The following is a 16,149-nucleotide window of genomic DNA, read 5'->3' as shown; positions in this document are numbered from 1 at the left end:
CAGCCGAACGACTGAATCATTTATACAGATGATCATTTTAGACATCTGTCTAAAATGATTCAGTCATAAAAGATAAGTGTGCATAAAATATTTGAATATTTCCAGCGATGAAATAGTTAAAATGATATGCCTTGTACACATAAAAACAATTATAGAACTTTGTTTATGTTATATTTTCCATTTTAAAATAAATGACTGGTCAATTTAGTTATATAATTATTTATATTCATACTTTATCCTGCAACACAATCATACCAATGTTTCACTTTGCAATAACAATGACTTGAAATACTGTTTCATATTTTTTAACTTTACAGCTACAAACTTCAATTCTTAAGGATTTTAATGATAAGACAAACATAAGGCACTTTTTTCTTTTACAAAAAAAATTGAAAAGAGTGTCATACATAAAGAGGGAAACGTGCAAAAATCAGGAAGCAGTCAGGATGTGAAGATGTCTCTAGAGTGGCTGCAGAGATTCACGGCTCAGGTGGGAGAGTCAGACACAAGGAAACTGGCCAGAGTTATTGGGAATAAATATTTGGGCCTGAATATTTCAGTAAAGAGACATACCTCATTTTAAAACACCGGCAGCTGCTATTGAAATGAAAAATGGCTAAAATGTTTACTCAAGTGCCCAAAAACAAACTCCACACTTTCAATTATTTTTATTCTTAGAATAAGAATCATATATTTTTTCCTTTCCACTTTAAGATTCTGCATAATTCGCTGCGCTGCTCTATCACATTACATCCCCATGAAATGCATCAATATCTGTGGTGATAATGTGACAAAATACAGTTCAAGGTTTATGAATACATTTGTAAATCTGTCCTTACCAGCTACAGCCAACATGTAAAGAATATTTATTCCATCCACATAACTGTTGACTTTTATCACCTTGGAGAACAAAAGAGCACAAAACCTCTGACACAGTGCAGTAAAAATGAAAAAATTATGTTCATGGAGGATCTCAAAACCAGTTTAAGTCTCTTTTTTTAAATTTTACTTTAAAATTGTTATAAAGCGGCATTGTGAGTAAAAATTAAAAGAGGGCTGGATTTAATTTAACAGTCCCAGACAAGTTGAAATTGAGGTGAAGTTGTCAGATCTAAAGCAAAGTGCAATTTAGTCAGGCAATGACAATGAACTCCTACTGATGAGAGAAAATTATACCAAAGTTTTCTCTTGTTATGATGCAGTCCCATACAACTGAAGAGCAGCAGATTTTAAAATAATAACTAAAACTGTGCATCCTCAGTTAAGAGGTGAATATATATTTTAAAAATAACAATGTGTCCGTTTTGTAAGGGTTTCTCCCCCTCGTTCAAGTCCCTCCTGTAGTGGAATACACTGTATCCCAGTTCCAGCAGCGCTCCACCCAGCAGGACCCAAAGTGGGACACACACCACACTGACCCAGATGTCCGTCAGCTTCTCCAGCCGGGAGCACAGAGTCAGACAGAAGGCCAGCTTGAGGAGCAGGGCTGTCAGGTACCACAGCCTCCTCTTCACGCTCTTCTCCTCGTCCCTGGGGTCAAAGTCCGGCTTGCAGCGACCCGCCATCTCCACGATCTGCATGAGGATGAGGATGGTGTCAAAGGTCCAGACGGGGAGGAAGATCAGGAACCAGTTCCAGTGGATTTTGGAGTCCAGCTTGAGGGCAAGCATGATGAGGAAGACCAGGGCGAAGATCCAGGAGAGGAAGACTCGCTGAGCCAGGGACATCTTCATCTAGGAAGGCGGCGACTGGCCAGGCTCATCCACCGACTGAGGCTGGAAACGAGGCCGAAGAGCGCAGCGAAGGCGGCGGAGTGATCCCAGAGCAGGAAGACAACTCTCTGTCTGGCAGAGAAATAAAACACAAACGATGAATAAGAAATAACCAAAGTCCAGTAGCAGGTGAACATAAAGCTACTGTGGCTCACTCAGTACAGAGCTATTCAACGTTACTAAAACAATGTGGTAGGAAGAGCGCTTACCGAGTTTACCGGGACTATTTCCTTATTAATACAGTTTAAAAGACCAACTCGTTAACAAGAAAACACTTACATTTAACCGTTTAGCAGCAAACCAACCACGTAGTTGGCGTTAGCTTTAAGCTAAAAAAAAAAAACATTTCCGGTTTGTGTTTTAAGAACTTGATGCGTTTCCTGTGCTTCTTTCAAAATAAAGGTATACGATTTATTTTTGTAATTTTATTTTAATTTTTTTTTTACAATTGCTTTATCAGTTTTTATCAGACTACACAGAAAACACTAACAAGATTTTTATGGTAAATGTCAATGAACTATTAGAAAGAAAGAAAGAAAGAAAGAAAGAAAGAAAGAAAGAAAGAAAGAAAGAAAGAAAGAAAGAAAGAAAGAAAGAAAGAAAGAAAGAAATGGGAACCTATGACATCTGAAATCTATGGAAGCCCGTTTCCGCCACTCTTAAAAAAATAAAATAAATTATCTCATTATAATGAGATACTATCTCAAAATAATGGGATACCATCTCATTATTACTATCTCTATTATTTTGAGATAGTATCTCATTATTTTTGAGATACTAGCTCATTATTTTGAGATACTATCTCATTATTATGAGATAATCTTTTTTTAACATAGTGGCAGAAACGGGCTTCCATAGAAATCTTATGTTTACATAGCGAAATTTTTTCTCACTGTTTGAAAGTAAATCAGACTAAACTCTTCCGGTTTTAGGACAGGTAGGTTTAACAAATTGTGCTCTACTTGTCAAATTCCAGAATAACTAAAAAGAAAATTTGTAATTTTGAACTTCAGTTTACACAGACAAAGATTAGTGTTTGATATTATAGCTTTGTTAGCTATTGCAAACTACAAACTACTGTGAGATTATGAGAATGATTATGATTCTTCTTTGAGTCCAATTTCCAGATGCCTGAAAAGTGGTGTGTTCATCTGTTCGAACTATTATAAACTAATATGGAAATGTTCAGCCAACATATTATTCAGGAAGGCGATATGTCTATCTGTGAAAAAATGTCTGCATCAACTCCAGAAGAGAATACCAAACCCTGGTGATGATGTTGGCTGAAATTACCTATGATCAGATTAAACTAAAATTAAAGGGTTTTAGTGTGATGAACATCTTTAATAGAAGAATTGAGGTCCCTTGAGGTCCAACTTGGTAGATAAATAACTAACTTAAATCAAGAATGCATTGTTTACTTTGAAAGGTACAGTAGAAGAAGATTTAAGTAATACCCTATTCATTCATACATCAATAATCAATTCAATTTAAAATATCATATATGGGTTTTTTTTAGATATTACCGAAATTTATTCATTTTTTATGGGGCCAGTATAACAAATTTATACAAAGTACAATTCTGGAGACATCATAGATTGTCCAAAAAGTAAAGTACAAAATGCTTTGAGGTAAAACATCATTGAAAAAGATTATTTTAAAAAGTTATTTAAAAAAAAAAAATCTATTCCTTTTAGGACAAATGTTCACTGTACAAGATCTATCCTTTCTAAAAAAAAACAAAAAAAAAAAAAAACAACAACGTACTTTTTATTTACATGTTAGTGGTGGTGCAAAATACAGTGTGAGACAACATTCAGTTGAAAATGTTTCCATTTTTGTCGAATGTAAACAAACATTGTCGTATTCCCTTGAACCACGAAGCCCATGCAGAAAAAGCAAATGCAGTCACAAAATAATTTTGCATTCAGCGCTCCGAGTGCTGCTGAAAAGCGAGAAAACCTCTTGACCCCCAAGCAGCACACGAAGGAGCGAAAACGGGGAATATAAAAGAGTCTTCATCAGAGTACACAAATACAAAACGACCTGTAACAAAAGATAATGTGTAGTTTTTTTTTCTTTAAAGTACATATTCTCAAGGGAAGCAAGAGAACAACTAAAACAAATAACTGAATTAAAGGAAATGAGTGAATAGAAATATTTATTTTCCCCACAATGAACAAATCCCATAAAACATCCGAGAAAGAAAAAGAAATCAACAGTGTCAGTTCGTCCCATAATACTTTATCTTCCAAATCTAATCCACTTAGGATGCTCTGTGTCTCACTGATATGTAGTTACATTTATAAATTAAATTTTAAAAGACATTCTAATATATTTTTAGTTGTAAACCACATGCACTACCTTGTCATTGGCAGGGGATTAATTTTTTAATGCTCTGTATCCTCACAGACTGTCAGAAGTAAGATTATTAGTGCATCTGGAGCTTTTGACACTCAGATGAATTCAGATTATCTCAGTGAATAAGAATATCACAGAAAATCTCAGTTTTTCAGCTTCAAAATGAAACTCATCAGTGTAATTTTATTAATTACAGTCTACAAGTAACAAAAACTCACAATTTAGTTTCTCTGACAATGCAACCATCACATAAGCCAATGAAAAAAATGACGCTTATGTTAAGGTCATCCTAATCGACACAATCGAGGCGAAGATTTCTGACTTGACAGAACGCCAGCAGATTGTCGCTGACACTTTCCACAACAAGGGCAGGCACTAGATACAGACATGGAACGTTACATGGAAGGAAAAATGCCGTAGAATAAAAAGATCCAGAAGCAGCAGTATCTACCACAGCCTTGAGAGGATTGTGAAGCAAAGTACATTCAAAGGACTGCAGAGGGAGACAGTGTTTCAGGACACGGAGAATAACTATTGTAATACTTGGTCTACGCTCCTTTTGAGGAGTCTAAGCAGCTGTTTTATGGAAATGTTATGATCTACATAATCATGAGGAAGACAGCTGATTAAACAACTGAAGCCGTTTCTACCTCACCTTTCCTTCCACTCAACTTTCCATTGATATAATTGCATGCAGCAAAAAGGGAACTTTCACCTTCTGTAAAATAAGCATTTGTGGCTTATTCTCTCTCATTGTGGAAAGTGTCAATAACTAATAATTTTAGTTATCTTGAACACTATTATTTTCTGAGAAACCGTATTTTGGGTTTTCATCATTTGTAAGCTATAATCATTTGATTAACAGAAATAAATGTTTGAAGATCTCTGTGTGTATAATGAATCTATCCAATATATAAGTTTCACTTTTTAAGATGAATTCTTGGAATAAGTTAACATTTCAATAACATTTTAAGTTATTTAGATGCTCTTTTGTGTTTGTTGATTGCATCATCTTGTTGGGACTTGGGACTTTTTTTTTAATAGTAAAAAGGTTTCATCATTTAGGAACAACACATCTTCAGCCATCAGTACCACTTCATGTCAACTTGGACATGCATGCTGATTTTTTTCATAGCTGCTTAAAGGTTTCATAAAATAATTTAAATAATATCCACACTGGAAGAAGGTTGTCATTGAAAGTATAAAAGTAAAATGGAAGATGTACCCTTTTGCTGAAATGTATTAATTTTGTGTCCCATTTTCTACCAAAATATTCCCGCACACCCTCGCTGCGGGTCCCTGAAGGGGACCACAGCTACACAGTGCTCTGCCTGCTCTCGCGGCTAAGGCTCTTTCCACCCGAAGAGTGAGAAGGGAACTCAATAAATATCCCATCCGAGTCTGACCCGGCAGACCCCGGAACTTGTCCAATTATGGTTTCAGGGCTGGACGATTCACTGGGCGGCGAGGAGGACGCCCCCTTGCTGAGGTCAGTCACTGTTGTGGTGGCCTCCGTGCCGTGGAGCGCGCCTGAGGAATGAAGGATGGAAGGGGAGGACAGGGCCAGGTCCATGGCACCGGCGCCTGCTTGTATAATCCCTGGGAATGAAACAGCATTGTTGTGTCGTAACGAATTCTGGCGTGATTTGATAAAATGGTCGGTGAAACCAGTTAGAAATCAGTCCTACCATTAAACTGAGAGCCCACACAGAGTCTGTTGGAGGAGGGACCAGACAGCTCAGATCCTGGAGCCAGGTCGGAGTAGGTCAGCCCCTGTTCCTCCAGGCATGATATAATCTCACAAGCCGAGTGGCGGCGGATCCCTCCGCTGCCGGCCGAGCTGGGATCCGGGTCGTACTCCGCCACGGGGGTCAGCAGCAGGGGGATGTTGTAGCTCTTAGATCGTACCACAGGGTTTTTGGATGGCTGGTCTGCAGACTTGGGCCAGCCCCACGGGACACGCTTGTCTGTAAAACGAGGGCTTGCTTTAAAGACCTTTCAAAATGCAGCACATCATTATTACTTTGCTTTTGGCTCACCAAAAACGCAGCAGTGATCGTCATCCTCCTCTCCAGAGTAAAGGCCGTGGGTGCCCAGGTAAGGTGAGACCACCTTCTGTACCAGAGACTCCAGTCTTAAATAATCCTCATTAACGCCGCGCGGCTCATGGACCCCCTGAAACACACGGAGGTACAAAAACCTGACAGGTTGGGTCAAAGGCAGAGGTGGGCACCAAAACCTGTACTCAAGTAAGAGTAGCACTACCTCAACATATTTCTACTCAAGGAAAAGTGAAAAATAGCCGTCCAAGAAATTACTCGAGAGTAAAAAAGTATTTGGTAAAACGTGTAAAACATCAATCATTTATTTGAAAATTACATCACCAGATGGACCGAAACATAAAGTTATGTTGAAATGTTTGTACTTTAAAGGTTAAAATGAAAATAATTTTTATTTATATGAGAGAGAAACATTTTTCCAAATGAATTTCTTTTCATATTAAACTTATGAAACTTGAACAAAAACTGCAGGTGTGTGTCTAGTTTATAATTAAAATGTTTGTTTTTCATTCACGTAAGTCAATCACAGTAGGTTGAGAATCCAGAAATTTTACTCAAGTAAGAGAAGTGATACTTCACAATAAAACTACTCAAGTAAAAGTAAAGAGTACAGCGTATTAAAAATACTCCTAAAAGTGTTTTTTTTTTCTCCAAAATGTTACTCAAGTAAATGTTACTGAGTAAATGTAACTAGTTACTACCCAACTCTTCTCAGTAGTTCAACAATTTCAGAGTTAAAATGATTTTGGTGATTATAATTTTGCATTGTCATAGGATTAAATTAAATTGTTACAATAGTGCAGCAAATAACATCAATGAATTTTAATAGCAAGAACTGACTGCAAAAGTTTTAATTTATTCTAAATTTTCTCTTTTTACACTCAAATACATACAAATAACCTCCACTAATATTTGGAAAAGCTATGAGAAGTCCTACACTTTTTAAAGATAATAAAATTTGGTTTTTGAATGGATAAAACAGATTACGATAATGGTTTCCAGAATGGTGTCAACCTCAACTCTATAAATAACACGCTGGTCTTAAAGGTCTGTGGTCAGAAATAGGAAATTCTGTCTGTCTTGATGAGTATCCAAACATAAATCCAAAATTAAGCCAAGACTATCATTATTCCTCTGCAACATGCTAAGATATTAATGAGGGTAAATATGAACCCAAACATGATAAAAACCCAACATCAATATGGTATTGGAGGCACTGATAAGTAATGGTTAACCTACAGAAAGAAGTGCAGAGGAACAAAGAATGAAGAATTTACAGGTTTTACAAATAAAAGTCTGAAAAGTGTGGCATGCCTTTATATTCATCCTCCTTACTGCAATGACACTGAATAAAATCCAGCGCTGACATAACTGTGAAGAGCATGAACATGCCTTAAGTCATGAGCATAATGTCTGAGACATCTCCTGCAGAAGGATGCCAACTCCAACATCAAAACAAGAAGCTTCACTGAAGGCACAAACAAAGGAACGACGTACGGCTTCTGTTCAAAACAAAAATAGCTGAACAAGTGAGAGTGGAGCTAGGAGACAATGTTCTGCTCACCTGCAGTATGAGCAACATCTGCGTGACAGAGGGTGGCACGCGGGCCCGCGGCCGAGACAACGCGTCCTCCAACTTCACACTCAGGACGATGGTGTTCCTGAAGTGAAGCAGGGCCAGCTGTCTGACAGAGGGCTCCTTACCCTGCAAGAAACACAGGGAGGAGGAGACCACGATGAGCACCACCCAGGAAAAGGATTCAACAGAAGAGATGTGGACAAAAAAAAAACAACAAAAAAAACACAAGCAGCTTGTTCAGGAGTTTGTGCACCTGGACTGGGTGAAAGATGGCCTGCAGCATGGAGAGGACGTCACAGAAGAAGAAGTCCCAGGTCTCTGCCAGGGAGTCGAGTAACTTCTGGCCTGCATGAATCGGAGACAAAACCATAGAAACAATGCCTTGCAGGATTCATTTTGGTTTACATTCACCATGTTTTGTCACATTACTACAACAAAATGTGTGTTATTCAGAGCTTATGTGACAGGCCACTACAAAAAAGTAAAGGGAGACGAAGGGGAAGATTACATGGGTAAGAGCAATCCGAAAAGTTTAGGAAGGGTTTTGTATTCAGTGTTTGCTGCAATTAGTCTTTTGGGTTATGTCTCTACCAGCTTGTAGAGGTGAAAATTTTTATGGATTCACCAAAGCAAAACTGCTCAAGCAGCTCTTATGCCTCGATCTGGTAGCTTCAACTGCATCTTTAGGGTGATTTTCTGCATGCAAGTCAAACCTAAACCCCATTCTCAACTAATTTCCGGCCTCTAAATGGGTTTCCTCAAGTATAACCTTGTTTTAGATATATCCATCTTCCCACCAACTTCAGCGGATTGCTGTATTTTCAGGGTGATGTGAAGATTTTGTTTTTCAGATGTGAGTTAAAGCATGCGCCAGACGTTAACCCAGACCTACCTTCATAGTATCTTATTTTGTCCCGAAGAATGACCATGCCTTTTGTCAGAAGCTGATTCTGTGGAAAGTCGACAACAATTATGGTCGTGATATAAGAGTATCATTTATCGTCATTAATGTTCTTGTCTGATAAAACAGTGAGGTGCAGGTCAGTAATGAATTTAAAAAGAGGAATTAAATGTCCGTTACCTGGAGGTACTCTGAGAAGAAAGAACCCAGCTCAGTTTTCAACAAATGCCTGAAAAAGACAACAAGTGTTTATTTTCTAAACTTTTAATGATAAAATGTACTGGATGAAGATGTAATAAAATATTTAACCATGTTTTGTAAAGTAACCGAATAGTTTCCCGGTGAAAACAAAGACGATATGAAAGCAGTCTGTTTTTCTGAAGAACATTATGCTCCTATCCTTCTGTGGTCAGAAAAGATGAATCCACGTCTTTGTGGCTTTTTCCGGAAATATTTTCAGTCGGCTAACGTGGAGGCAGAGAGAAGTGATGGGTCTGGCTCGGAGAGATAATGAGATATCTGGCCTGACCACATGACTCCACAGCCCCACATACACATCATACACAAACAAGGTCATTGAGAAGAAAACAGACAGTCAGCAGCAAGCTCTGGACAGACAGTAATTACACGGATTACAGCACAAAATTAGATCAAAAGTCTAAAATGAAGCAGCTGGATCTTCCCAGCTGGGGAATCCGCATCTTGTGTTGATTTCTAAACCTACCGGACGCCTTCATTCAGGGTGTAGAGTTCATTGTCGGCCAGGCCCTTCTTCTGGAAGACTGCTATCACAGCGTTGTGGATGCTGCAAACAAACAGAAACCGCACTTTACTGCTGGTCTAAATCCAGCGTGTCTTCTGCCTCCGCTCTAATCTGGTGTACCTGTTCCAGGTGGCGTTGGCTCCGGCCCTCTTCTGCTTCTCCCCTCTGTCCTCCGGTGAACTTTTCTCACTCTTACCGAGCTCACTGAGGCTTGGCGAGCTCATCAACTTCAGCCGGTGCAGAGTCCTCATGAGGAAAACATTAAAGGTGGACAGGGGACAGACGAGAAAGAAGGTCAGGCAATGAGTCGACATACGCGGAGGAAACGCGAGGAGACAGCTTCGAGGCAGAGGAGAACTCAAACGGCGGAGAAAAAAAAAAGAAAACAAAGAGCAGCCGGTGACAAGAGCAGGAGGAGGAGAGAAGTAGGGCAGAGTGGTGCATGGTGAGACTGGGGCAACAAGCGAAGAGCAGGATGGGTGGAGCCCAGCTGGGAGGTGAAGCACAGTGTCGCTGCGCCGCCGGATCTCTCAGAAGAGCAGGAAAACAATAGCACACGCACCGCTGGGGGCATTCTCTGCCTCCTTCAACTGCCTCGCAGTCAGTACAATACCGCCATTGATGCAAAGAAATATTTATGCAGAGCACAGATGCCGGAGGAACTACAGGGTAAGCAGGCCTAAACAGTTGCTGTGCTTGTGACTGCACTGAGAAGAGGAGAAGGAAGTCATATGGTTTATTGACAACAGCGGAAAAAGGGACAGGAAGCAGCGACACGGTGCGAGACAATGAAGAAGGTTTTCCTGCTTCACTACAGCTGGATGAGGAAAACGAACAAATGAAAAACAGACCTCTGCTGCAAAACAGTGCCGCTAAAATATTCTCAGTCATTTATTTATTAAACGTATTTTTTAGCTTGAGACTTGAGATGTTATTCCACATTAATAGTGTTTATGGACTGATGAAACAAAAGTGGAACATTCTGGAAAGTGTGAAGTCCTGATGAACTAACAACACTAGAGAAAAATAACAACAGTCTCTCTCCACAGCAGACACTTGATGCCAGCCTGGAAGTGTGGCACAATCAGTTATTTTGTTTAGAGAGCATTTAGTTTTTCACACAATGAATTAAATTATTATTACAGAACTGCCCTTTGCATTTATGATCTGGAGACTTTTAGTGTTCTAAATATTGCAATAACTGAAGAATTTGCTGAGAGGGTAAGTATTTTTTCACTGCAGTATAATAAAAAAAAGTTTACCTGTAATTTATTCACAGTATAAATACAGCTGTTCTGAACACTGCAAAAAGACAAAACCTTATCAAGTATTTTTGGTCTAGTTTCTAGTGCAAATATCTTAGTGCACTTGAAATAAGATAACAACTAACTTTTAAATAGCCTCTTAGTAAGATATAGGGGGTTGTTTTAAATCTGTAATTTCTTAATATTAATAAAACAATACAATTCCACTAGCAGATTATTTCATTTATAGCAAGTAAATTTTGTCATATAATAAATAAAATAATGCCAGTTGAAATAGCACTTCATTTTAAAACAATATTAAGAAACTGTTGACTTAAAACAAGCTCCTATATCTTGTTGAAACGTTAGTTGTAAGTTAGTTTTTGTCTATGATATTTGCACTAGAAATCTAGTTCGTCTTTTTGTAGCTTAAAGACGACAGAGATTTGTTAGGGAGTACACCAAAATATGGTGGTGGCAGAATCATGCTGTGTGAATGTGGACCGTTGGAAGAAGCTGCAAAAGACTCGAGTTTAAGTCCCGACTTCCAGAACATGAAATGTTCACATTAATCATAACATTATCTACACTTCCTGGTTCATACTTTAGTGTTTTAGAATTTCTCATAGATTTTGATTCGATGCAGCAAAATAACCTGTTTAAAAATGACAGCAGAGTGATGAAGACCTCATAGAAAACTGAACCAGAGAGTCCACTAGAGTGAGCGCTGCCACAAATCTCTCTGAGGGTTGAGAGCTGAAACTTCCTCTGCTCTTCCTCTCTATATGGGACATCCCCTTTAGGAGACATGGTCCTCCAAATCCTCATTTATTTCAGGAACCTGGATGTAGCCTAATTGTAATTTTTAGGACCTACTTTGGTGCAGTCATAAAAAAAAGTGTCCTCAATTGAAAATTAAACTTTAAAGCATAGAGGGAGAAAGAGATAAAAAAAAAAAGCTATGCATATTTTCTAAAGAGATGGGCGATGAAAACAAGCTCTCTGAAAAATAAGACACGATGAGTTTAAACCCACGCAGTCCAGAAACTCTGAGTGCTGACAGCACAGCAGTAAACAACAGACCCCCTTTCACTCCCACGCACACACGCAAACACAAACAGCATGAAAAGCAGGGCCACAAACTGATGAGACGAACAAAAGGAAAGAACCGAGTCAATCAAGCATCCCCAGCATGAGGTCATTATCACCAGGCCAGCATGTGTTGCAGAGAAAGCTCAGCTGGGTAAGGAAATCATCTGGGACCAGAAACAGGCTTAATGCTAATTAATATTTCATGTGTTTCTTCCCCAGGATGCCGCATGGTGTTAAATGTTAATACAGGGCAGGAACTGAGCCTTACCTCCTGAACGGATGCTCGGTGCCGCTGCTGTCCATGTCCGGGCTCGGGGGAGGGGCCGAGAAGGTGCTGAAGTTGAGGGAAAGGGGTCTGGGGGAGGAGCGGGAGGCGTGCCGCCGCCGGAGTCCGTCAAGCATCTGAGCCCAGGAGGAAGAGGTGACGGAAGAGGAGGAGGAGAAATGAAAGCAAAACAGTCGTTACGGTTACAGGAAAGATGTTTGAACAAACAAGCAAGGTGGTTTAAAGTGAACAAAACAGTAGGGGGTCCCTTCCAGGCCTCTCTGTTCAGACACTACAAATATTGCAAATGTGAAACTAGAGAGGAGAGGTCAAACTTGACTGATTCACCAACATAATATTTATTTTCCCAATTAGCAGTTTAATACTTTTGTGGTTTGGTTGCTTTGGCTGCAGTGGGACTTTTTTTTTTTTTTTTTTTTTTAACAAACCGTTCTTCAGTTCATACCCAACAAGGAGGTTTTCACATGATTCACTGACCCAGAACCTTGAGCTGAATGTCTTAAGCTTATGTCCTTCACAGCGAGACGCTCACCACCCGATACCACTGGGAAAATAAGTATCACACATTTCATCCTTTCCATACACTCTCATATTCAGGTTATTCTGTGGATTTTCCTTCAGATTGCTGCCTTGCTGAAAAATTCGCACTCATTTAATCTTCAGATTCTTATTGAGTATTGTCCTTCAGCTATATAGAGTCTGTCAGTACCAGGCCTGTCACAATAACGAATTTTGCTGGACGATAAATTGTCCCAGAAGGTATTACGATAAACGATAATATTATTGTTTTGAGACAATTTTCAGATAATAATACGGTAATGGCGTAATAATGCAAGAACGCATTCTGGAAAATCTGTAAACTTTAAAGTCTAATGAACATTTAACGCTGGAAGACATTTTAAATATCCAAAACAAATGAACAAAATAACAGAAACAACAAATAAAATTAATTATGAAGTCTCTGCAAACAAAAGTATTCTGAAACAAACATGGCTGCCGGGTAAAATAGTTTCTCTAGAAACTGCCCTTATGAGTGAGTGTGTGTGTGTGTGTGTGTGTGTGTGGGGGTGTACATGTGTGTGGGTGTGTGTGTGTGTGTGCGTGTGTGTGGGTGTGTGTGTGTGTGTGTGTGTGGGTGTGTGTGTGTGACTTTTTGTTGTGTTTTGATGGACTGGGTCCTGTGCAGGGTGTACCTCGCCTCTCGCCAAATGGCTGCTGAACAAATTCACCATCTGGAAAGGATTGATGGATGGACGTTTTGACTTCTTTGTATGTGTTTCACCTGAGTTATTACTGACACCTGTTGTGAAATTTGCATAAATAACCCCAACCACCAATACTACTCCTGGACAGGCTGCTAGTCCATCAACAGAGCAACACAGAGACGCACAGGGAGAATATGTCATGTCAACAAAACATTGCTACCAATGGCACCAACCTCATAAGAAGAGTCTAAGAAAAAATATTACTAAATTTAACATCTATTTTCCACGCAATCTTATGGCAGTTACCCCCTAGTTTCTTTGAAACCGTTCTGGAAGATCTCCTGCTGCCTGATCAAAACCTCTCTCAGGACCTGACACCATTGATCAACTCAAAGAAAAAAGCAACAACTACATAAATCAAAAACATTAGTCAAAAGGGAAGAACAAAAACAAACCACATACTGCCACTTTTTTTAATTTACAGAAGTTGTTCTTTCAGAGTCTTCTCTGTCAGTTAAGAGTCATTCAGAAATAGCAGACGAGTGTTTGGCAATCACCTCGCAGCCTTCCTGTAATCACTCATTACATCAGCGGAAAAAAAGGGAACCAGCATGTGTGTACATGCATCGGTGAGTAAGTGAGTGAATGGTTCCTGTAAAGGCTTTGTGGCCTTACAGTTACAGTGTATTTGGGTGTCTCCCTGCATAGAAACACAAAACTGAAGCTCAACAGCAAAGCACCATCCGGTGGTCAGAGGGGGGAATAACAGTCTGGCATGTCTCTTTATAAAACAAAGGTTTTACAGAGGAATGTTAGATAGTGGTGAGGAATTGTGATTGGTGTGTGTTATGAAGGTCTGATCAATTATTATTGGATTAAATCAGATCTGAGAGAGGAAAACAGAAAGCGTCTAGCAGAAATGCCAAGCCACGCCAGTCTGGGCATTTCTGCTTTTGTTCTCCCCTCCTCCTTGTCTGCGACTACACTCTCACATCCGATCGATGCCGCTTTTTAATTTCTAATCGACCCCCGTTTCTTTTCCGACCAATTGATTTACAACTGAGCGGCCTTTTCCCCCGACATTAGATGGCCAATCGATCGGCGCAGACACGCAATCAACAGTCCACGTTTATCCTGCAGGGGAGGACCGTACAGCAGCGAGCCGTGCGTACGTGGAGCTTTCTAATTCACCACTACCTGTATGGATAAAACACCGGGGTAAACACACCCGCACGGATGTAAACACGCAGATGAGCAAGTTTTAAAAAAAACAACAACAAACAAACAAACAAAAAAAAAACACAGTATCACTGTTGGGTACAAAGTTGGTGTGTGTGAAATGCGCCCCCAGCCCGCCCACAGCAGCAGCCTCTGCGCTCACCGTTCCTGATCCCGTCGTGTCGCAGCCGGTGGGATGAAGCGGTCATGTACAGCCGAGAGGAAGCGTCTTCTGACCGGGACTCATCAGCTGCAGGCTCCTCTAGCTGCACCACGCCGGATTGCGCAGCCCCACGGGCGGGCGTCAGGGTGCGGGACGAAGGGTCCGACCGACCTCTCATTCATGAGGCAGGAACTGCCGCTCGCTCTCTGGCTGCGGCTCGCCCCCGCTTTGTTTTGACGAGATGCAAAAAAAAAAAAAAACGAAGAAGAAAAAAAAAAAAATAGCAGAAACCTGGTCGCTGTTACGAGCATGCCCGTGAACGCGCGCTGTGGTTATTGTTGTTATTATTATAGCTGTATGGAAGCGAGGAAAACCGCAGAGCTTCATCAGAAACATGCAGTTTGTCTCTGTAACTCGTGGGATAGTTTATTGTGCCACATGGAAGCAATAATAAGCAAAACAGGAAAGAGCGGTGGACACAACGGCAGATGTACAGATAGTGGCGCAAGAAAAGAACTGCATGTGCCACATTGCCTCTTATCAGTAAGAAAAATACGATCTTAATCAAACTCACATTATCTGCACTGGCTTTAAAAACAATGCTGCGGAGCAAGCAGGTCTTTGTCACTTGCCAGTGCAAACCCATTCTTAAATAAAAAACATGTACTTGTACAGTAAAAAGTGAAAAGATTATCTTCAGTGATGAAAATTCGCATTTGCATGACTTTAGATAACACCAAATCATAAAACTGTAGAGATATGCAGTTATAAAAAGTTAAAAGCGCCTTGCAAGAAATGTTTCACACATTGAGCTTGCTCACTTTTTGTCACATTTAAACCACAAACTTGAATGTATCTTTTTGAGGGGGAAAAATAATCAGAAAAATACAAAATGCAATTGGGGAGTGGAAGAGAAATCATATATATCTTTTAGGATGGGTTAAATACAAACATCTAAAAAAAAGTGCAACATGAATTTGTATTCATCATCGCCAGAGTAAACAGTTTTGCCCAATTCTTCTTTGCGAAATAGCTGCACCTTTTAAAATTTTAAGTCCTTACACAAATTCTTACTGAATTTAAGACAAGACTACGATCTGACCATTCTGAAATAGGACTAAGTTTTAATTTAAACCTGCCCAAAGTTCTGGCTGAATGTTTTGAAATATTAAGCTGTACAGGTGGAAAATAGCTGATATTATGAGACAAAATAACCACCAAAGGAAACATAAGGGGCACTGAAACATCATAATGGCCAAAAGAACAATAAATGATAAATGAAAAAAAACCCACAAATATTAATTTTTCCATTTTATTGTTCATATTGTGCTTGTACAATTTCCAGTAGGTCATGTTATTTATGGATTTGAATCTTTTAAAAGTATTTGGCTTATTTTTATTTGACTTTTTCTGGTTTGTCTTTTGTCTCCTCTTGCTTAAATTTCCCGTGTAGAGTAAAGATAAGAGATTACGACACAAAACTTCAAGTTCACCTCGAAATTTTC

At 39.6% G+C, this 16,149-nt stretch overlaps 2 protein-coding genes across 5 annotated transcripts; both read right to left on the bottom strand.

Annotated features, from left to right (window-relative positions):
* Positions 1–661: 661 nt before the first annotated feature.
* LOC116729444 (transmembrane protein 60-like) lies at positions 662–2,173 on the bottom strand. Of its 4 annotated transcripts, none has more exons than XM_032578002.1 (2): positions 2,052–2,173; positions 662–1,844 (listed from the first exon to the last, which is right to left on the bottom strand). In XM_032578002.1, the coding sequence occupies exon 2, from the start codon at positions 1,731–1,733 to the stop codon at positions 1,242–1,244; it is 492 nt and encodes a 163-aa protein (XP_032433893.1). In that variant the 5' UTR covers positions 1,734–1,844; positions 2,052–2,173; the 3' UTR covers positions 662–1,241. The 4 variants fall into 4 exon arrangements, with proteins under 4 accessions (XP_032433893.1, XP_032433886.1, XP_032433901.1 ...); XM_032577995.1 differs by having other exon boundaries at positions 1,982–2,147; XM_032578010.1 differs by having other exon boundaries at positions 662–1,840; positions 1,982–2,147.
* Positions 2,174–3,281: 1,108 nt separating this feature from the next.
* On the bottom strand, positions 3,282–14,888 carry prr5a (proline rich 5a (renal)). The gene is made up of 11 exons (XM_032577753.1): positions 14,645–14,888; positions 12,041–12,174; positions 9,557–9,682; positions 9,398–9,478; positions 8,854–8,902; positions 8,665–8,722; positions 8,026–8,117; positions 7,758–7,898; positions 6,173–6,308; positions 5,822–6,100; positions 3,282–5,732 (listed from the first exon to the last, which is right to left on the bottom strand). The coding sequence occupies exons 2-11, from the start codon at positions 12,172–12,174 to the stop codon at positions 5,449–5,451; spliced, it is 1,380 nt and encodes a 459-aa protein (XP_032433644.1). The 5' UTR covers positions 14,645–14,888; the 3' UTR covers positions 3,282–5,448.
* Between the last annotated feature and the right edge of the window lie 1,261 nt (positions 14,889–16,149).

The sequence above is a fragment of the Xiphophorus hellerii genome, chromosome 2, assembly GCF_003331165.1.
Source record: "Xiphophorus hellerii strain 12219 chromosome 2, Xiphophorus_hellerii-4.1, whole genome shotgun sequence".
NCBI lineage: Eukaryota > Metazoa > Chordata > Actinopteri > Cyprinodontiformes > Poeciliidae > Xiphophorus > Xiphophorus hellerii.
This window is presented reverse-complemented; position numbering and strand designations above follow the sequence as displayed.